This window comes from Strongylocentrotus purpuratus, unplaced genomic scaffold (genome assembly GCF_000002235.5).
Source record: "Strongylocentrotus purpuratus isolate Spur 01 unplaced genomic scaffold, Spur_5.0 spur5_scaffold_17, whole genome shotgun sequence".
NCBI classification, from domain to species: domain Eukaryota; kingdom Metazoa; phylum Echinodermata; class Echinoidea; order Camarodonta; family Strongylocentrotidae; genus Strongylocentrotus; species Strongylocentrotus purpuratus.
The window spans coordinates 13,859,252-13,882,236 of NW_022145602.1; the positions used below are offsets into that span (position 1 = coordinate 13,859,252).

At 36.2% G+C, this 22,985-nt stretch overlaps 1 protein-coding gene across 1 annotated transcript in view; it reads left to right on the forward strand.

The window, feature by feature from the left end:
* The window catches only part of LOC105439689 (fibronectin), a 53,662-nt gene extending 32,650 nt beyond the window's left edge, over nucleotides 1-21,012 (forward strand). Inside the window, exons 8-15 of the mRNA XM_030988230.1 lie at nucleotides 2,878-3,159; nucleotides 7,593-7,835; nucleotides 11,912-12,181; nucleotides 13,223-13,480; nucleotides 15,319-15,409; nucleotides 16,773-16,954; nucleotides 18,498-18,761; nucleotides 20,551-21,012. Coding sequence (XP_030844090.1) covers nucleotides 2,878-3,159; nucleotides 7,593-7,835; nucleotides 11,912-12,181; nucleotides 13,223-13,480; nucleotides 15,319-15,409; nucleotides 16,773-16,954; nucleotides 18,498-18,761; nucleotides 20,551-20,834 — 1,874 coding nt within the window. The 3' untranslated portion in view covers nucleotides 20,835-21,012. The remainder of the gene's footprint in view (nucleotides 1-2,877; nucleotides 3,160-7,592; nucleotides 7,836-11,911; nucleotides 12,182-13,222; nucleotides 13,481-15,318; nucleotides 15,410-16,772; nucleotides 16,955-18,497; nucleotides 18,762-20,550) is intronic.
* Nucleotides 21,013-22,985: the final 1,973 nt, after the last annotated feature.

Here is a 22,985-nt window from a genome sequence, read left to right on the forward strand (position 1 = left end):
CCAGCCTCATTACAGTGTTGCCAATTTGTTTCCATTAAATAGTGATCTTCATATCCTTAACACGTTCATAAATTTTATATTGTTGACCAATTTTCCTCAAAATCAATTTTATCAGAGTCTCTGATTTTTATGCCTCCGCCACCGAAGTTGGTGCCGGAGGCATCATGTTTTCGGGTTGTCCGTCCGTACGTCCGTACGTCCCGTTTGACCGTTATCACAATATCTCAAGAACCATTTAAGATTTAAACTTAAGACTCGGGAATAGTATTTATCACCATAGGAAGACGATCTGATTAGATTTTGGAGTACGTAGGTCAAAGGTCACAGGTCACCGAGGTCAACTTATGAAATTCCTTGTATTGAGTTTGTTAGCGCGATATCTCAAGAACCATTTGAGATTTAAACTTCAAACTTAAGGATAGTATGTATCACCATAGGAAGACGATCTGATTAGATTTTGGAGCACGTATGTCAAAGGTCAAGGGTCACAGAGGTCAACTTATGAAGTTCCATACATTGAGATTGTTATCATGATATCTCAAGAACCACTGGAGATTTAAACTTCAAACTTAGTGATAGTGTGTATCACTATAGGAAAATAATCTGATTACATTTTGGAGCACGTAGGTCAAAGGTAAAGGGTCATAGAGGTCAACTTATGAAATTCCATACATTGAGATTGTTATCATGATATCTCAAGAACCACTGGAGATGTAAAAACTTCAAACTTAAGGATAGTATGTATCACCATAGGAAGACGATCTGATTAGATTTTGGAGCACGTATGTCAAAGGTCAAGGGTCACAGAGGTCAACTTATGAAATTCCATACATTGAGATTGTTATCATAATATCTCAAGAACCACTGGAGATTTAAACTTCAAACTTAATGATAGTGTGTATCACCATAGGAAGACAATCTGATTAGATTTTGGAGCACGTAGGTCACAGGTCAAGGGTCACAGAGGTCAACTTATGAAATTCCACACATTGAGATCGTTATCGCGATATCTCAAGAACCACCGGAGAATTTTCACTTCAAACTTAATGATAGTATGTATCACCATATCATAATATCTCAAGAACCACTAGAGATTTAAACTTCAAACTTAATGATAGTGTGTATCACCATAGGAAGACAATCTGATTAGATTTTGGAGCACGTAGGTCAAAGGTCAAGGGTCACAGAGGTCAACTTATGAAATTCCATACATTGAGATTGTTATCATGATATCTCAAGAACCACTGGAGAGATTTAAACTCCAAACTTGATGATAGTACATGTATGTATCACCATAGGAAGACAATCTGATTAGATTTTGGAGCACGTAGGTCACAGGTCAAGGGTGACAGAGGTCAACTTATGAAATTCCATACATTGAGATCGTTATCGCGATATCTCAATAACCACTGGAGAATTTTCACTTCAAACTTAATGATAGTATGTATCACCATAGGAAGACGATCTGTTTAGATTTTGGAGCACGTAGGTCAAGGGTCACAGAGGTCAACTTGTGAAATTCCATGTCTTCAGCTCGTTATCGCGATATCTCAAGAACCATTTGAGATTTTAAACTTCAAACTTAAGGATAGTATATATATCACCATAGGAAAACGATCAGATTAGATTTTGGAGTACATGTATGTCAAAGGTCATAGAGGTCAACTTGAAAAATTCAGACTACATGTATAGGACTTGTCATGATATGTCAAGAACCACTTGAAATATGTTCCGTTACTTAACCCGTACTTAACTGGGCTATTTTGAGCACCTCCCTGACTGGGGGGGGGGGGGGGGGGGGGGGGGAGGGGCCGATTGCCTCGAAATTTGGCACGCGTCTTGAGAAATTGCGCAAAGGAAGAGACCTCACTATTATTTTGCTGAAAATTGCTTATTTTATCAATTATGCTAATTTATGCAATTGCATAAAGGAAGAGACCTCACTATAATTTTGCTGAAAATTACTTATTTTATCAATTATGCTAATTTATGCAAATCAAATTCATGAATAATGATTTTTATTAACAATTACATAAATAAAGCTTTTACAGAGTTGATTTTGTGGCAAAAAGTTTCTAAAAAGCCTATCGGGCATTATCACATAAAAAAATTGTCCATGTCTATTTCAATTCTTATGTATTTCATTGTTTTATGAACTTCTTTTGTATTCTATTGTTATTAATTCTTAATCTTATGTATTGTATTGTTTTAGGACTTCTGATACTTGAGGTTGTTACGTATCAATATTTTGCTTGAATAAATGATAACTAAACTCTAAAGAGTAAAATTATGCTGATTTATAGACCAAACTAGAAACTTCACTTTGCCATTCATTTTGTACACAAAATGACAAATTTCTCAATTTTCGGTTTGCCCTTAGGTCACAATAGGTCAAGTAACTCTCTAGTTTAAATTGCTCTATGGCGGAGGCATCATTTTCGACTGCGCGCAGTCAAAATTCCATCTAGTTTTTCTTATTCTAAAGCAACTTATTTGCCGATGACTGTTTTCCTTGAATATTTTTTCTACCACAAAAATTGAATTCAGGAATGAATTTCCCTATGAATTTCCCTATGTTGATGATTATCTGAGGGGTACACAAGTTACAAGCTCTGCTTTTCAGTGGACCTCTCCATTTCCTCAAAATATAAATGCAGTTAAATTTAAGAATTCAATTTTTGTCTTCCTCAAATGTATAGATTTCTATTAAGATTTGTTTATTACAAATGTAATTATGTTTTGTAAACATTTTACATTGTATTCGTTATTGTGTATTGTATTTTGTTGGAAATGAATAAATAAAAATGAAATGAAATGATTGACTCCCAACTGCAGGCATCTTATCTGATGAAATACATGTATTCTCATCATGTACAGAGCCTGAAATGGTGTCATATTTTGAAGGACAGACCGATTCATCAACAAGCATCCGGCTGCTGTGGAGGGCGCCATCTGTTGGCCTGTATCGGGGATATCTCGTATCGTACTCGCCAGCCAACGGAGACCAGAGCTCGTCCATAGAATTAGGGCCGGATGAAGAAGAATTGACCATCACTGGACTTCACTTTAACCGGGTGTTTGATGTCAGTATTAGGTCGATCATGGGGAAAGAAGGCACCTACGTTGAGAGTGACCCAGAATCTGCCGAGGTTACAACAGGTACATGTTCTGTACATTTAGCTCTTCTTTAATTAACAGTGAAGCCTCATTCAGATATGATGGAGGAAACCGCCAAAAAGAAGCCCCTAACCTGTAAAGTTTTCTAATAGACTTTCCATCAAAGTCTAGTCTAAAAATTTGTTGAATATTCCAATGAGTTTTTTAGTCCCAATTTGCCATTATGTGGGGGGCAATGAGCAGAATTCCAGCTAGGAAACAGAAAAACAGTACTTAGATGAATTTCAAACTTGTTCTCTCTAAAATAGAGCACCTCTAAATAACAACTTTAAAAAATAGGTCCTCTCTAAGCTTCGCTTTTTGGCAAACCTCTCTGCTACGAAGGTTTTAGTAACAGTGACGGATATGATGCAGTAAAACCGCCAAAAACAAGCCCCTCAAGATTTTTTCTTCTTGTTGTAAATGCATGGCAAATGTGCAACAAAGGTCCTACTTGTTACCTCTGCTACTGGTATGTGTTATAAAATATGGAAATGTGAAGCGTAATATACTTTAAAGGTAATACAAAGTTTTGGTATGGGGTCATGAATTTCGTTCAAATGAACATATTGGAAGCATATGTGATCCTACAATATTCAGTGATCGTTGTCGCGGTTTAGATCGAGTCTAAAGTTATGAAATTGTAAATAATAAACTCTTTATGTTGTATAGCTCCCTCTGAAGGTCAAGATATTAATTAAGCTAAAAAACAATGTTTCTTGACTAAAATCGACCGATTAGCTATTCACTTCAATTCAATTCAAGCTTATTTTTCATTTCCACAGAAATCAGAACAATATTTCATTAAAACAAAACAAAAAATTGAACAAGATAACATGTGAATAATATCATTTACAAATACTTAAACTGCATATAAACAAAATTTGAATAACATAATACAAAAAAAAATTGATATTTTCTATGGAAATGGAGGGACCCATTAAAAAGTGGATACTTGTGGATTATGGGTCCCTCAAAATAACAAAGTAGCATTACACAAATTAGCTTATACAGAACAAAAAACACAAATATATTAATATAAAAGTTTGCTCTTTGTTTTTAAAATAAAAAAAATAAGAAATAAAGTAAAGACAATGACAAGCCCGCGAAGACAGAACAGTAACAAGTAGAGACAATGTAAGACAGAGAAAGACATTCAATAACAAAAAAAACCGAATATACAGCACAGACGTGGACGCAACATTTCCAAAACAACAAATCAGTTATTCTACATTCCGTATACTATTGTCAATACAAATCAGATTATCAGTAAAAAGTAAGACCGTATAAATCGATAACTGCACATATAATTATTAAAGAGAAAATAAGGGGAAAGTATGCGCGTATTCTCCTCAAAATGACCAAGACAATGATGCATCGTGTATATGTGTAAGTATTAGTGTGTGTGTGTGGATGTCAGGGGGGGGGGGTAAATCAAACTAATTTACTTTATATTTTAAGAACAAAAATATTTTTAATCTTTTCTTAAATGTATATAATGAAGGGGCATTTTTCAAGGAATCGGTAAAGGAATTCCACAAATTTGGGCCATCATAGATAAAAGTGTTTTTAGCGAAGGAAGTTCGAAATAATGGCAAATGGTACTCTTCCGATTGTCTAGTTGAATGTTGATGAAAAGAGCGATTTTTTAAAAACATAGTCTTAAACATTTTTGGCAGCAAATCATTAGTATTTTTATACATAAATTGACCTAATTGAAGCAAATACAAATCTTTTACTTTCAAAATATTATTATCATAAAACAACGGATTAGTGTGTGCACGAAAATCTGCCTGGGAAATAATTCTAACTGCTCTCTTCTGTAACAATAAAAGTTTGTCTAAAATGTTCTGATGAGCGTTACCCCATGCGAGTAAGCCATAATTCAGATAAGGTAATGTTAAGGATGAATATAATGTTAATAATGCTGAAGATGGGAGTTGTGTTTTAAGTCTATTTAATATACCAATATTTCTCGAATTTTTTTTTAGAAATGTTATCGACATGAACTTTCCATGAAAGCTTATTATCAATTATTACACCTAGAAATTTAGAATGTGTAACCTTTTCCAAATGAGTGTCATCAAAAACTAAATCAGTTGGCAAAGAATCTATTGAATTACTAAAAAGAATATATTTAGTCTTTTGTAAATTTAAAGACAGCCTATTAGCTCGGATCCATTGAATAATTTTTTCTAATTCAAAATTTACAATTTCAACAAGAGTATTTGGATTTGTATGTGAAAAGAACAAATTTGTATCATCAGCAAATGATATAAAAGACGCCATATCTGATGATCTATAAAAATCATTAATATAAATAATAAACAAAAGCGGGCCCAGCAAACTACCTTGAGGAACCCCACAATTAATATTTCGTAATTCAGAAGTGTGACCATCCAGAAATACAAACTGTTTCCTATCGGAAAGGTAACTCCTGAACCACTCCAAGGCCTTCCTACGTATACCATAATGAGAAAGTTTATGAAGCAAAATATCGTGGTTGATCGTGTCGAAGGCCTTGGAGAAGTCCAGGAGTATTCCAACCATATGATAAGAGGAGTCGAGAGCATGAGCTACCTTTTCAACAAGTGATAATAATGCATGACTCGTGCTATGTTTCTCTCTAAATCCAAATTGGGAATCACAAAAAATATTATGAACTTTCAAAAAAGCAACTGTTCTTTTATGTATAAGTTTTTCTAAAACCTTCGAAAGAGATGATAATAAAGATATCGGGCGATAATTATTTACATCTTGCTTATCACCCTTCTTAAATAGTGGAATAACTTTTGCAATTTTCATAACATTAGGTACTTCTCCATTCAAGAAAGACAAATTAAAGATATGAACCAATGGATCTACAATGAAAGGTATTATCCCTTTTAAATAAAGTTATTAATATTATCAACACCAGAACTTTTCTTGTTTTTCAAATGAGAAACAATATCTATTATTTCAAATCTATGAGCTGGAACAAAGAAAATAGAATTTGTATTTGGGGCGTTTAAAAAATCTGTGAAAGATTTTTTTGATTGTGGTATATTTTGTGCTAACGTCTCACCAATCGAAGAAAAGTGTTTATTAAAAATATTTACAATCATATCAGAATCATCGATCACTTCATTATCCCTTTTTATTTTAATAATATCATTTTTATTATGGACCAAATTCATAGCCTGTTTAAGAATTTTCCAAGTATTCTGCATATCATGTTTATAAAACTCTAAGCGATTCACGAAATAATTCTTCTTTTCAAAACGCAAAATTCTAATCAAAGCATTCTTATACGAAGTATATTTACTTTTAGTTCTATCTGTAAGATTTGCTTTATACTTATAGTACAACTTATTCTTTTTATTAATACATCTTAGAAGAGATTTCGAAATCCAGGGAAGTCTAGGGGTAATTTTATAATTATTTACTTTATCTCTTTGTAAGGGAATACATGTATCTAACTCTTCATTCAGAATATCTAAAAAATTATTATACGAACTATTTACATCATCAGTGTTATAAACACTTGACCAATCTGCGTGCTCTAAACTGGCTCCAAGTCTTGCTATATTCTCTGGGGAAGCTCGACGTCTTAATGGACGAGGCCGTCCACCATGGACTGAATTTAAAAGAGTAAACTGAGTAAAAATGGGATAATGATCAGATATATCAGAAAGTATAATGTATGAATCAGGATGTGGAATGACATTACTATTGCCGTTTGGAAAGTATATATCTCAACTACATATTCTGATATTTTCATGGTCGCATCTACCATAGTTTATCAAAATTTACAGGGAGCACCAGTAAATTTTTATATTCAAGTTTTCTCGAAAGCAGAAGTGTTTTAGGGGCTAAATTTTCTAGTGCTTATAATACATCCACAGGGGCATCCAAATATATACAAATTGTAAAGAATCATCATCCATCCAATTTTTAAAATTTGCCAAAACTTTGTACTACCTTTAAATAAACAAAATTTCACTGCATTAAACTACTATGTCCATGTATCTTGAATTCACATAGCACTTTGGTTGCCGTAGCTAAAGCCGGGGTAATAATATCCAATGTCCTTTGGAAGTGCATAGAGAAGTTATATCATAATGTGATATGCTGTTTACAAGAACGGTATTTTATTATTATTATTATAAAGATTTAAACCTCATTCATGATGGACTTCATTCATGTACATACAGTTAAATTACTAGATTATTTATACCTGTTGTAAATTTGATATTTTTTTGGTTTTTTGTATCCAAGAATGAAAGGTGAACTGGTTGAATTAGGGCCTCTGTTGAATACTTTTAGATGTTAGCATTAATATCTCACATTCTCCAGAAACATGAATTGGGAAAAGTCAATTTTTCAATGACAAAGCTTTGTAAGGATTGACTACGGTAATTTAGTTCTTAACTGTATATTCTTTCTATTTCCACAAGGCTATGGCAAAGAAAACGAGGTCAATATCTACGACCTAACTTCAACGTCTGTATCCTTCACCTGGTGGGGGACTGGATTGGTTGAATCCCCCATCGGACTCATGCCCATCGGAAGCTGCATGGCGGAAGAACCACCTGAACAGGATGTGCCTTTTTTTTTAGAGGCGACATTTGACGACCTTATGCCTGGTGCCAGATATGCTATTTCCGGCATTGGTGGAGATAATGTAGAGTTTATAGCATGTGCGTTCAACTTCATGATAATGATAGTAGTAGTAAGAGTAGTAGAAGTAGTACTAGTAAGGATAATAATAATAATAATATTATAATAATAATGATATTATACTACTAACAATGATAGTAGTAATAATTATGATAATAATAATAGTAATAAAGTTGATGATGATTGTTAAGATATGCGATATCCGAATATCCGGTATCCGTCGTAGTTCAATAAACAACATGTATCTACCAATAATAAGACCCTCAAACTCATCATGGTGGCAGCTGCTGGGATCTTCGAAATCAAGTTTTATTTTTGAAGACACATTTATATCCAGTTCGCCACAGTTGGGAAGTATAATTAACAAAATTATCGTCGATTAGCGATTTGTGACGTCGCACGTAATCGTAATTTGTATGCATAGTATGTGCACCGTATATACCGCACAGTGTACTGAGACACTGGTGCTACTGCATATTCCAGATGAACTCGTACGTGAATGGTGTTGTGTGTATGAGCATATAAAGGCTCATAAAGCCTGCTCAGAATAGCCTAATCAAGTCATAACTGTGCTCAATCAATGACACAGGGGTCTGCATAATAACTAAACTAGTAAAGTTTAAATTAAGTCTAAGTCTAAAATTAAACTAAATCAGAGGTGTGAACATTAAAACTGTTTTCAGATACTATTAACAAAATATTAATATCTGGTGTGTGGGAATTGTCACTGTCAGACATTGAGTGAGAGTGATCAAAATTTTATTGCATGAGACGCCTAATGACATTCACACAGGTGCGAGAGCGTACACAGGTATACGTGTACAAACTTTATCAACACCAGCCGGTTAGGACCTGTTCACACTAAGATTAACAACACAAAGATCTACACTCATTCGTATAATCTGTCGTAACCAATACGCACACGTGAACATACACAATGAGTACCAAGTATCCAGAGATGAACTGGGAGGTACCAGACCTACCCGAAGAGTTCAAAGTATTCAAGCAAAGAATGGAGCTTGTGTTGGCAGACCAAGATGTAACTGATAACAAGAAAAAGGCTAACAAAATCAAAAATCGCTGTAGGCAATGAAGGTTTGCGCCGAATCATAGAGAGGGAAACCTTGGCCCTAGTGTTTGGTATCAACCGATTCCACACATACCTATGGAATTCACTGTGATAACCGATCATAGGCCATTGGAGACAATTTGGAAGACACCTCTAAGAAGCGCACCACCTTGTCTACAGAGACTATTGATCAAGGTACAAGGATACAGACGCCAAGTCAAGTACCGACCTGGGAAAGAAATGATTCTTTTAGATACCGTCTTCCTAACCCCAAGGAAGCACGCGATGTTCCGCTAGACATCAGAGTGGAATCAATCTGCTCCGAAGTAGAAGACACTCATCAAATCGACTTGATGTTCTTCGGACAACACAAGAGAACAGAACTCCAGAGGGAAACATCCAATGACCCTGTTCTTAGGTCATTGTGGCAGACAGTCACTCAGGGTTGGCCTGGAACTCTTCAGGAGCTGCCGACATCCCTAAGGGAATTCTGGTCTTACAGACATGAGATCGGAGTGTCACAAGGAGTACTCTTCAAAGGAAGCCGAGTGATCATACCAAAGACACTTCGGGAAGATATCCTTAGACAACTCCATCTTGGACACATGGGAATCGAGAGCACGAGACGACTAGCTCGTGAGACAGTGTTCTGGCCACACATCAACAAGAACATTGAACAGCTCGTAAAGCAATGTGTTGCATGCCAGGAACACCAGGCAAGGCAACAGAAAGAGCCGTTGCTTCCCCATGATGTACCTTCAGCACCTTGGACTAGACTAGGGACAGATTTGTTCATGCTCAACAGACAAGACTATTTACTCGTCACTGACTATTACTCCAAGTATCCAATAGTCTACAAGCTGACTAACACAGCAAGTGCTGCAGTAGCTAACGTGATGAGTGGAATCTTCAGTCTATTTGGTCCACCAGAGGCGATCGTATCGGATAACGGTCCACAATTTGTCGGGAAGCACTTCCAGGACATGTGCCGGAAGTGGTCAATCACACATACAACCTCTTCACCTCACTATCCAAGATCCAATGGACTAGCTGAGAGAATGGTTCGTACCATCAAGAATCTGTTGAAAAAGTGTTCACAGACTGGCCAAGACAGTCAACTTGCTATGTCACACCTAAGAGCAACACCTGTTGACAGTCACTTGAGATCACCTGCAGAGATGTTGTTTGGAAGACCCATCAGAACAACACTGCCAAGTCATTATCTTACAAGAGAATCTACCACCACAGATCATCTCTTGAATCGAAAAAGCAAGATGAAAGAAACGCACGATCGACATGCGGGTCCAAATCTTCCACCACTCCACGTAGGACAACCAGTCAGAGCCCTACATCCCAAAGATCATACTTGGATACCTGCCAATGTATCCAAAATCTGCGACGAGTATCAACACCCAACGGAGGAATCCTGAGACGAAACCGATCTCACCTTAGGGAGATTCTATCGTCAATCAACCCAACTCCAAAGCGGGTTAGGTTTGACGAAGACTACACTTCATCTACTCAAGCAGAAACACCACAACAGAATGGCAACAACCATCACCCAACTCCACCACCAGAAACTCCGAATATTCAATCTGAGGAACCAACATCAAACTCGCAAACCACAACTAGATATGGACGCAACATCCGTACACCAGCGAGATACATGTTTGAAGATAGAAACTGAACTCTTAACCCTTACTGTACTGGGCTATTTCGAGCACTCTCTGACTGGGGGGGGGGGGGGGGCCTGGGAGGCCCCCCCCCCTATGATCTCGGCCGTCGAATGTCCGATGAACGCGAAAATTTGCATGTTTGTAGATATTTACGTAAGGAACAAGGTGGTATAATTAGTTTTTTCCTAATATGCAAATTTTTTTCGTTAAAGCCTGATTAATTATGCAAAATGCTAATTTCATGCATATTACAGAAAACTCTACATATTTGTCCATAGACTTGTGAAGAATCTTTGAAAATGTATTGAATAAATGTTTCCTTCACCTCAAATTCATAAGGTTTCATTATTTTTATGATTTTTGAAAATGCATAGGTTAATTTGCATAAATTATGAATACGCATTCATGAATATCAAATCTGGAAATATTATATTTTTTAATGTTAATTGAAACCCATTATTCATATGAAACTTCTTTTCTAACACAAAATAGTTATTTGATGTAATTAATAATGATAATTTATGCAAATTTGATGCGATTTTCAACTATTTATTTTCTTCTGTATTTTATTGTTTTTTATTTCTTATTATATCTATTGTTTTATTTCTGATGTATTCTTTTGTTCTGAAATACTGAAGTTACTTTGAGAAACATAAAAGCAATTTGATACCAATTCATATCTTCACATTTCTGCTTGTACATGAATATATGCGATTATAGCACTTTTTTGATGACATGCGTATACTAATTGTTATGTACCACCTTACAGGTATATCCGAGTTTGATGAAAATGGTATCAAAATGTGCGTAAGACTTGAGGGGAAAAAGTCATGAAATGACAATTCAAATTCCGAGCGGTTGCGGCGCGATCTCCGAAAATGTCGAGGGGGGAGCCTCCCAGGCCCCCCCCCCCCCTGTACAGTAAGGGTTAAATATCTTCAAAGAAGAGAGAAGATAAAGAAGAACACAGAAGACGCTTAGTTTAACGTAGTCTAAGAAGTTTATTGTTCATATGCATGTATAATCATTGTACAGTATTTTTGGTATGACAAGCATAATGATTACAAATCAAGAAACAGATGCTAGCCCAAACATGTTTCGTTTGGAAATTCATTTTATAAAGGAAGCAAGTTATATCAAAACTATGTTCAATTTTGCAGATCAACTGTGAAGTTGAAAGTGGAACGATATATCCATGTTCATTCCACTCATTTCAATTAGATTACCTTCCAATGTATTTGATTCCATTCAATTCAGAGACTAATAAGCAGACACCATTAGGTGTTGCTACAGGTAGACAATCGCATATAATTATTGCAAAGTTTTTGTTTTTGTCCAAAATTTCAAACAGTGCCTGACCAAGTAAGCAACATTGTCGTGAAATTCATCAACTCTAGTGCTGTCAGCTTTAGCTGGACGGCGCCCTCTGGCTGCTACGACCGAATAGAGATCAGTTACGCCCCCGACACCTGCACCAACCCGTCACCAATTGTGCTCAATCAGGATGAAGGCAACGAGTACACTCTGACTCTTCTACAAGCCAACGAGGAATATCACTTGTCCTTTGTTACCCTTCAAATGACAGCCAGGAGTGAACCCTACGTAGCCAGCGTACGCACAAGTGAGTACAGCAGGATATTTCACCTCTGTCTTGAATGTTGAGTTGAAAGAATTTGAAGGAATTGTTATTATACGATTTTATAAGACGGGTTCTAGAATGTAAGCAATCCGATTGGTCAATTGACATCACGTGGGCGTGTATTAGTTCTTCCCATCGTGTAAAACATCTCCCATCAAAAATTGATAACACACGCTTGATACCTGCCGATATCGCTTTCGCACAATTCAGCCAAATTTAATTTTTGCATGATTTTCAATATCTAGATCTAGAATATTCTAGACCTAGATCTAGTAGGATATATAACCTAGATCTAGATCTAATTATACTCTAGATCTAGACTATATTGTACGAAAATATTGCAGACCCGTCTTATAAAACAAATAATGCACTGTTTCGCTCGTGTATTAGCGCAGTTCCAGTGCGTGCATTATCACCTATGTACACTGACTAAACTTTGTGCGCTGGCCTTGCGCTAACACACTAGAAACAGTGCATTATTTGTATAATATCTTGGTTGATCGGTTTTTCCTGACTGCTAAGAAAGCATAGACTGATGCCTTTAAGTCCTCTATGGGAGATTTGGTAATGAGGATTAATGCCTTACCAAAGGGCGCTTGTACATCTAGACGTGGTATCGAACCCAAGAATTCCCGATCATAAGACTGCTCTACCACTGAGCTATCAAACTATCAGTGGGCAGTTGCGGCTGTCCTTTGAGCGCTCTAACTAGCTGCCACATTTCTTGACAGATTTCTTTCAAATTTTCTACAGAGATGCATTATACTCTTCTACCCACATTGTTTTGGTGATGCTGCTCCTAGTCTTGACAATAGTCCGAGCCACTAGTGGCAATCTCAAAGACATCCTTTTGTTTCAGGGAGGGGAGAGGGGATCTTTGTCCCTCTTTTGAACATAAGGATGACACAAAATCGCTGCCACTGCCGGGGGATACATTCGCATTGCGAAGCAATACAAATTGCGATATTTCTAGTCACTATTGTTATTATTATTATTATTATCTATTCTCTTTGTTCATTTTAGCATGCCCTGAAAAGGAGAAACTCAATGTGGGCTCTGTACAGGCAGACAGCATTTCCCTCACCTGGGGAAACACTACCCAGGCCACTGCAACCGGTTTCACACTTGTGGCCACGCCCGAATCTTCCACCCCCATCATCAGGGAGCTGGATCTGTCTGTGTTAGAATACACATTCGATGGATTGATGAGTGGAGTGGAGTACACTGTAGTGCTCTATGTAAACGGCACCGCAATCACTGATACTGTCACACAGACTACGTGTGAGTAAATGCTTTTTTTTTATTTTTAAAATTGTACAAGAGAGTTCATGTATGTCATGTCGATACCCCTGTGTACCACTGTGATTGCAAACATTTATCCTCAATAATGGTTTGTTCAGTTATGGTGCTGCTGTGCTGCTGTGTTTTTTTAAACGTGTAAATGAATGGCAACCGTGTGCAACAAAGGATTTGTACATATTCACTGAGCTCTGTGTTGTAAGACACAGAAATGTGAAGCGTATTACACTTCATGTCATCATAAAGATACTGCCATGTTTTCGCTGCGTCATATCTGAACGATCCTGAATTATCGTAGAGGTGTTGTAGTCGAGTGGTTTAATCACTGGGCTGCAAATGCAAGGTTGGACCCATATCTACATTGTTCCTCTCCACTCGTGTGTTATTTGGGTACCCAGGAGGATGTGCAGGCCATTATTTGGCCTGTCTTCATTATCTCGAGATTGCCAAATATCCAGCTATTTGAACTATCCCGATCGCAAACTATCCAGCTAATTTGCATCTTCAATAGACCGAAGTAGCAATAAGTGAGATATTTGGTCGAGATTGTCATCCCAAGATATCTTGGGATAGTTTGCAAAATATCCCACTATTTGGCAAAATATCCAGCTATTTGTGCCGTGCGTCTTCACCAGAACGAGTTTCAAATTTTGAGGTTGAATCTTAAGCTGATGAAGACGCAATTTGTAACTGTGGGATTATCTCCCAAATCAGAAATAGCGGGCTATTTGGCAATCTCGAGATGATGAAGACGCGCCTATTGTGGTTAGATTGGCATATTGTGCGTGCCCGTAAAAAGGCGACTAGCTGGAGTGCTCTCCAGGGAGTGGAGAATGTGTACTGTAATGTATAGACAAGTAATTGAATCCACTGACCAGGATACTAATACTGTAAGGCACTTTGGTCAGTTAAATGGCAGTCCAACATTTGTAATAAGTTCATATTTATGAAAGCTTAAAAGTAAGGAGAAAAAAAGTACTGACAAAAGTTCGAAATGAACTAAATCTGACTAATTATGAGGGAGTTATGAATGTTTGAAAATCTATGCAAATCCCAAATTGGCTATTTGGTCATTTGATTGTGATACAGTCAGGAACAACTCCTCCATTTGTCATGTACAAAAATATCATTAAATTTCTATTCCCTTGGAGCACTACTCAAAATGTATTATGAGTAGCATATTTGTTTAGGTCCTTTAAAAAGAAAATAACCCTCCTGAGTCATACATTTTTAAAAATTCACATTGTAGTAATTGTGTGTGTTAAAACGAATAGGAAAGTTTTCTGACACTTTATCACAGTGATTGATTCTGTCAATTTAAAGTGCCCATACATATAGTGATTGCAACTTTCTAAAACTCATTACTTTTTAATTTTTTGTCTGATTTCCTCTACCTGTATGCTTCTCTTCTAATCTTGGTTTCTCTCTGAGTAGACGTCTATAAAGGTTGGATTTTTTCTTTAAAGGTTAAAGAGCTTTATAGTTAGGCCTAACAAAAAAAGATGTTGTATTGCCCTTTGCGACCGACCCTAAAATCTTGAAATCTAAGGTCAGCTTTTTTTTTAAAACCGTTTTTTAGAGGGAACAATTATCAACCCAAAGAGGGAAAGAAAAAGAAATTTCCGACCGACCAACCGATGTTTTGGCACCTAAATGACAATACCATTTTTTTGTAGGCCTTAGAGAAGGAGAGAAAGAGTGAAATTTACAAAGTAATAAACAGATTACCAGAAAAAGAAATACAAATGATGTACCAGTAATAAAACATGTGGTATGGAGAGAAGTTTTGACAGATCATGAACTTCATATATTGTTTCCAGGTCCAAGTGAAGCCCAGAATGTGACTGTTATCTTCTCTACCCAAACTTGCCTGACCTTCACTTGGCTTCCACCAGAGGGGAACTTTCACAGGTGTGTTCAAATTTCTACTCTCAAAAAAAGTTTTAAAAATATATAAAGTGGACACTCTTTATTGTTTATTGTAAAAATGGTCACATAAAGCATCAATATGATATAATAAAATATATAGCGAATGAAAGGAAAATTGATACTCTACCAACATCATTAAGATGAAGTTTTGAATTGTCATGCTTCAACAGTTATAAGGTCTGATTAAGAAAATTGCAAAAAAGAGAGCGAATATGCATTCAAATGTCAATGGACATGTCATCTGTTAGACATTCTTGTTCAATAGTGAAAAGAAAGATTGAGAAAGAATGAGGAGGATTGAGCTCTGGTTCTCAACTGTAGTGTCAAGACTGCAATGTAAGCATGGTATAGAAGCCTCTCCTTTCATGTTTTTTGTGATTTTTTTTTTCATTGTTTTAATTTGACTCTGGATGAAAATTCTTGTCTGTTTTGCAATTTTGTTCAGAGACTCATTTATTGTTAAATTGCAATACTGGTATTTATTTGAAAATCTAAATTATGAATAGTGTCTACTTTCTTTCTTTGCTGAGTGTAGTATACATATACAAGTTAATATGTGACCCAGCTCCACAAAACTTATGATTATGAGACCAGTAGCCATAAAGTAGGTCATAAAGAATTTACTACAACAAATTCAAGATCAGACAAACATAGGTGTACAAAACTGACCAAAATTCAACTTGTAGATTATTGGGTGTTTTCAAAATTTGATATAACATAGAGGAATGTATACTCCTTCAGGAAATACTAAAAAGTAAAATTTTACAATCCTGACCAAATGCTATGTTATTGAGCTCTAACTGAAAATCACACCATGTGACTGTTTGGTGGTTTTATGGTGCTTTGTCACATTTGGACCACCGAAGGGAGTTATATTTTCACAAGGGGTTAGTCATGTAATATGATAATGAGGGAAAACATAACTCCCTTGCAGTCCAAAGCATGTCATATAACACTCCATTCGAGTTGCTATCTGTTATATTACTTACAGATACAAGGGTGCGATTAGTCCACAGCTTGTCACATGATATCGATTGCGATGGTTATATTGATTATTGACCATTTGTTCAAAATAATATATTTGTACGTTTTACCATATCGATATCCAATGCGAGCTCCAAGCAACCCTGCATATTAAGTTCAGTATAATTAGGTATTCACCACTTCAGAATTAACTTCAATACCTAACCCTAATCCTCCCCCTAAACCTATAAACCTAAACCCAATTGCAACCCTAACCCTAACCCCATACTTGTGAACGTATCAAGCCAGTAGCAACTGTTGGACACCGTCCTTGTATTTGTATATTAATTATTGTGTTTTTTCAAATTCTGATTGAACGCAGCTATAAGGTTTTTGTCAGACATGGCAATCCTCCAGTGTTTGTCTTAGAGCGAACTGTTTATCCAGATGATGATCTGAATGTGTTGGTAGAGAACCTCGATGCCAGCACACTCTACACCATCGGTGTCGTCACCGTTGTTGATGGATTTAAGGGGAAGCCCGCCCTCGCCACTCAGCGAACAAGTAATCCTTTTAATCTTCTTATTCCAAAGATCTGGGGAGCCCTTATAAGGCTCATTCAAAATATGCTGTGGTAAACCACTGTGTTTTTTATGACATAAATGTATTAAAGTGTAATGCTCTTTACATTTCTGTTTCTCATAACATGCAAACAAGTGAGTACATTAACATGTAGGATATTCATTGCACGCAGCCACTTTTTTCCCCTCCCTACATGCTATTCTTTCAGTTTGCATGTAACAAACAAACAAAAAGACATCTTAGTAACTCGTGCATCTTGTGTGAATTAATCAAGTTCTGTTTTTAGTCATGCTTCAGTTTAAAAGAATGCAACATTTATATTATATATGAGCTTGAATGGTACATCAGACATATTGACCAAGCTTAGATCATATTACCCTGAGTCGAAGATGAGGGCAATGTGGTCTTACCCCGAAAGAAGCCCTGTCAATATAATCATTGTTACCTACACAAGGCATTTTTTACAAATGATAAACAACGTTGGTATCAAGCATGATTTGTACTTACCGTGTATGCATGTATTTCCCTTACTCTTGTCCAGAGATGAAAATGTATTTGAAAATGTCATTGTGACGTAAATTGTTACCGCGCGTGCAATAATGCGTACACGATACTGCACATATGCACTTTAATAAAAGCGCACTGACAAGAAAGAGTGGAATATGCCAGAATGTTGCCATCTGATTTAGTACAGTGGTCTACGGGCAAAACCTGGAAGAGGGCAATATGGCAAATATTGCCTGCTCCGGTTTCGTATTCGGAGTAGCGTGCAAAGTATGACTTTTTATTTTACAGCTAAAATGCATTGTATGGGTTACAATACAGTATATACAAAGCATTTGGAATGTAAAATACAACGAACATTAAATGAATTTATTTAAAATACGAATAAAAGGACCATCATTAAGGCACTGGCAGTGCCTTAAAAGGACGTCACACGTAGCAGTCCACTATGTCGATGTTCAAATCTATAAGTCCCTATGGAAAGCCTATTGAGGCTTGACAGGCTGATGGGCCCAAGAATGGGCAAGTTTTAAACCTTGATATTTTGGAGGAAGAGAAAAAGTCAGGTAAAACAAAGTTGTTGGGGTATTAAATAATAACAATTAATACAAAATTAAAAATTAGTCCTACACCTTTCAGGACAGGAATTTGTATAGGTTAAATTGATCACATGTTGTTCTGTAATGTTTCCGAAAACGTATTGCCAATTAAATTTTATTTTATATCATATTTTCCTTTTTAAAATTCCTGGTGTGGAACGCAGTGTGGTCATACAACAAAAATGGATAGTGTATGCAGAATCTTCTGCCTTTTGTACTTCTAAATCTGGTATATGATTTAGGGCTCTGAATCAAAATTTTTTGAGCAAAACCACAAAAACTTTTGTAAAGATCAAATTTTGTTTATGAGTACAGGCATTTAAAGCAGAATCTCTTAGGTGTTTTGGTAAAATCTTGAAACAAGAAAACCCCATGGCACATTAAAAATTAATGTACTCTTCCTCTATACTATTTCCTTTCAGCTGATAATCTTGTGATGATCTCAGCCGTGCCTGGTGATAACCAGGCTGTGACAGTCTCTTGGCAGAGACCTGATGACGCTGACTACGTCAACCTGGTTTACATTCCGGATATCGGCAACCTGACCAATAGTGATCTGACCAACCTCACTGACCTCTCGGTGACCATCCGTAGCCTGACCCCTGGCAAGAGATATGTCTTTATTCTGTATGTTCATGGCATGGACGGACAAAGCGCTTTGCTAGCGCAGACTTCATATTCTCTCAGTAAGTCAGAAGCTTCAGTGGTGGGTCCAGGATTATTTTCCAGGGAGTATATAGGGAGGGGCAGCAACAGTTCGTTTGCAAAAGTCAGATTTATAGCATGTCAGAGTTTCTTTCTTGTGTCAAAATATCTAACAAGATTGACAATGTTTTTTTTTTAAGGGATAGGGAAGGACAGCATCAATATTTGTGCCATGGCCAGAAACACGTGAAAAGCATGAAAAGGTGGAGAAAAAAAATCATGAAAGTTTCCTATGGGCTTTAATTACATGTACTCAGCACAAACTTGACAGAGTATTTTGAACGTCTATTGGAGTCAAATTTGTCTTCCTCCAATATGTGCGGAAAAGGTCAAAGGCCAAAGGTTACTTGGTCATGAAAATGTTATAAAGAACAGAAAATATCTTGTTACCATGATCATTTGAAAAGCGTTAAAGCAATCTAAACCTAACTTGGATGAATTATGAATGAACATATGAGGATGAAGTGATGATTAGATTTTGGGTGGAAAAGCTCAATGGTCACAGGGTCAGAAAAGTGTTGAAAAATGCCAGAAAATATCTTGTTATTGCGATAACTTAAAAAGTATTATAACAGGGCCAGCATGGAGCCCAAGGCCGACTTTGGTTCCATGTGCACAGTTTTTAAGGTTATTCTTTATGTTTCTTCATACTCCTTATCCGTTAGCCCATAGAGTGCAGTTGAAAGCTTTTTTGAAATGTTGATTTTATACTTTCTATCTGTACACAATGGTGGTCTCCTGCATTCTAAATTACCTCTCTAATTTATTGAAAAATATTTCGTACTTTTTATCTTACTTGTATGCTTCGTAAATGTTTAACGTACGATATAATTGTACATGATTTTATATTTAATTACTTTTGTAAACATTTTATTCATTGTATTTGTTATTGTTCAAATTTTTATACTTTGAATTTGAATTTTTGTATATTTTTGAACGCAGAAATAAAATCAATCAAACAAACAAACAAACAATTTATTATTTAGGAAATTGGTACACTTTAACCCATAGCAGAACAGTGTCTCCTTTTAGTGATGTTTTTTGCATTATAATTTGATCCAAAATGCTCTGAATTATATATTATACTTGAGCTAAAAATCCCTTCAAATTTTGAGTGTCTTTCCAATGCAGTACGCTGTGCCTTTCTCAATTAAGAGCAATTCAACTGTAACCAGTCAATAAAGTTTCTTTATAAGGGAGTTTACAGATAGCACATGGTACAAACGACCCCAAATATCCACAGATCTTTTACACATGGAGAAGTTCCACTTTGAGCATCTTAGAATAATAACTGCCTAAGTCCGAGATGTGCTTCATTAATACCTTTTGTTTGACCTCTTGAAAAGAATACTTCCACCTGCGTATCATAGAATGTACCATTGGAGCATAATTGAATAATGTTACATAACTTTCATGAGCGCATATCCAGTATTCGTCTATGTGGGTTTTACCATTTTGGTACAAATGACCTTCATCTGCCCATGCACAGATTGTATCTGTGAACTGGCTTAATATTGGCAACACAGTGTAAAATATCAAATATATATTTTTGTGTATAATTGTCAATTTTGGGGGTTAACATTTTTGCAATTTGTTTTCACATTGGTTCATTTAATCTACATTTCAGTTTGTTTTTTTCAAACTAAGAAGGAGAGGAAAATAAGTTTAATTGTTGTCAATTTGAGGAGGGAAAGCTGATTAATTTAGAAAATAAGAAGACTCTGAAATATTATGGTAAACGCAAACAAACATATTTTCTTGTACCCGCAGGACCATTGAGCCCAGTACCTTATAAAGGAAGAACTTCTGCAACTACTTCTACAGCGGGCGTTATCCTACGAAAAGGAGTGTATGAAACGTACAAGATTACTATAAGTCCATCAGGCAGAACTTTCCAGGGTGACAGAGCAAGAATCATCAATCGGGACATAACAGGGCTTGAACCCGACACAGAGTACACGGCCACTGTCACTTTCAAGACCGGTGATGAAGAAGCAGAAGCAGACTATCAATTTCAAACAGGCATGCATCTTGTTAAGAACTTTTTCTTCTAATATACTGGGAAGTCCAACCTGATAAAAAGTTGGTTTCAATAGAAGCAGAAAACCGAGAGGAACACTTCCCCTTTAAAGCTCATGCACGGTTTTAGTGAGCTCTCAAACTTTTTGTCAGATATCTTTAATTTTAGATGATAAATAGGAAGATAATGGCTTTAATAAGCTGCTGTCATTTAAAAGTTATAATGACTGCTTTAACATTCGAGGCATAGTTGTTTTTATAGGCTCTTGGAGAGGTTACATCGTGCTATCACCCCTCGGAATGCACGCCTTAGGGCGATAGCATGATGTAATCTCCCCTTGAGCTTATAAAAAACAACTATGTCTCTCATAGCAGTCATTATTACTATACTATCATATTTTTCATATTTTCTGCTTTCATCTTCTCAGTCTTGTTACAGAGACCTGAAAAAAGAACATTGAACAAACAAAATTGATGCAGGAAAACCAATTTTCTGAAAAGAGACTGCATTTTACCCCACTTTGTCTTTTAAACAGAGATCTTGAAACTGCATCTGACCCTAGTTTGAGCCTGCTTAGTTTGTGAATCTTGACACACATACTTTCTCATCTTTTCTTTTAAGTGCCTCTGTGGTGATTGTCATACATTATTACTCTAATAGTACTTGCAAAGATGAACTAAAGCAAGAAAAATTTCTCTTTCTACTTTTCATCTGTTTGTTTGAAAATTTAAGATATTATTTAAAGTTTGTCAAGCAGAACTTGTCTAATAACTGCCTCTTAATTCCTGGTCTCATCAGGATCTTCAGGAATGTAAGCTGCTAAACCCTAATGAGGCTGGGGTATTTGAGGTCTTTCTACGACCGGAGGGGGGGGGGGGCATTATTGCCCCCAGCCCAAGATTTAAGGCTGATCGCCGTGAAATTGTGCATGCATGTCGAGTGAAGTGTGTAGAATATTTTTTGACAAATCACTCATTTGCATATTTATGGTAATTAATGCAAATAATGTCATTAAACTCACATTTTTACTCATAAATCATATATTCTTCATATTTAAAAATTTGATTTCAATACATATATCCATTTGGAATAATAATACAACAAAAAACATTGGGAAGAGCCAGGTTATCCATTATCTTATCTATTGTTTTGATAATTTCTTATGTATTTCTCTGTTTTTTTAACTAAGGTATTTCATGGTTACTGTTGTTTTATTATCCCCTCAGCGACTTCGTCGCTGAGGGGATATAGAAACGCTGCTGTCTGTCTGTCCGTCCGTCCGTCCGTCCATCCTTCCGTCCACTCTGTCCATCCTTCCTTCCGTAACAAATCTGGTTTCCGTTCGATAACTTTAGTAATGTTTGAAGGATTTTAATGAAATTTGATATGAATGTACATAGTATCAAAAGACAGCCTAAGTTCGATTTTCAAAGTATGTAGGTCAAAGTTCAAAGGTCATACCTCATTAAATATGCGAAAAATATAAATCTGGTTTCCGTTTGATAACTTTACTAATGTTTGACGGATTCTAATGAAATTTGATATGAAGGTACATGGTATCAAAACACAGCCTAAATTCGATTTTGGAGTATGTAGGTCAAAGGTCATAACTCGTTAAATATACAAATCTGGTTTCTGTTCAATAACTAAAATGTGGTTAACTTTCTTGCCTAGTAGTGTACTAGTGTAGTCTCATAGAGGTAACTTGTTCTGACGTACATTGTATAAAGGCCATTTGTAGCCTGGTAGGGGATGCTACGCTTTGCGTTTAATTTTTTATTTCTAACTATGAATCAACTATTTTGACCCCTAAACAAACACCTAAACTTTAAGCAAGACCAAATAACCAATGTTTTATCTCTTTTTTGGAAAAATGATATTTCCATTTGTTTTGTACACGGATCACAAAAATTAGCGTTTTTCAGGCTAACATGCAAAGACAAAAGGGTCACGTGACTTTGTAACAGTAGGTCCCATTTTCTAAATAATAGACGGGAGGCAGGAAATATTGTTAAAAACCATCACCTTTTTTTACTGCCATTTACATTTAAGGAAAACCCCATAAAAACTGTAAGTGTTTCTTTTTTTTTTGGTAAGTAGTGCGCCTGCGCGACTTGTCGCTGCTCTGTGGTGGAATTTCTGCTGCCGTTTTATATAAATTCATATCACAGATGGGTTTTGGGGG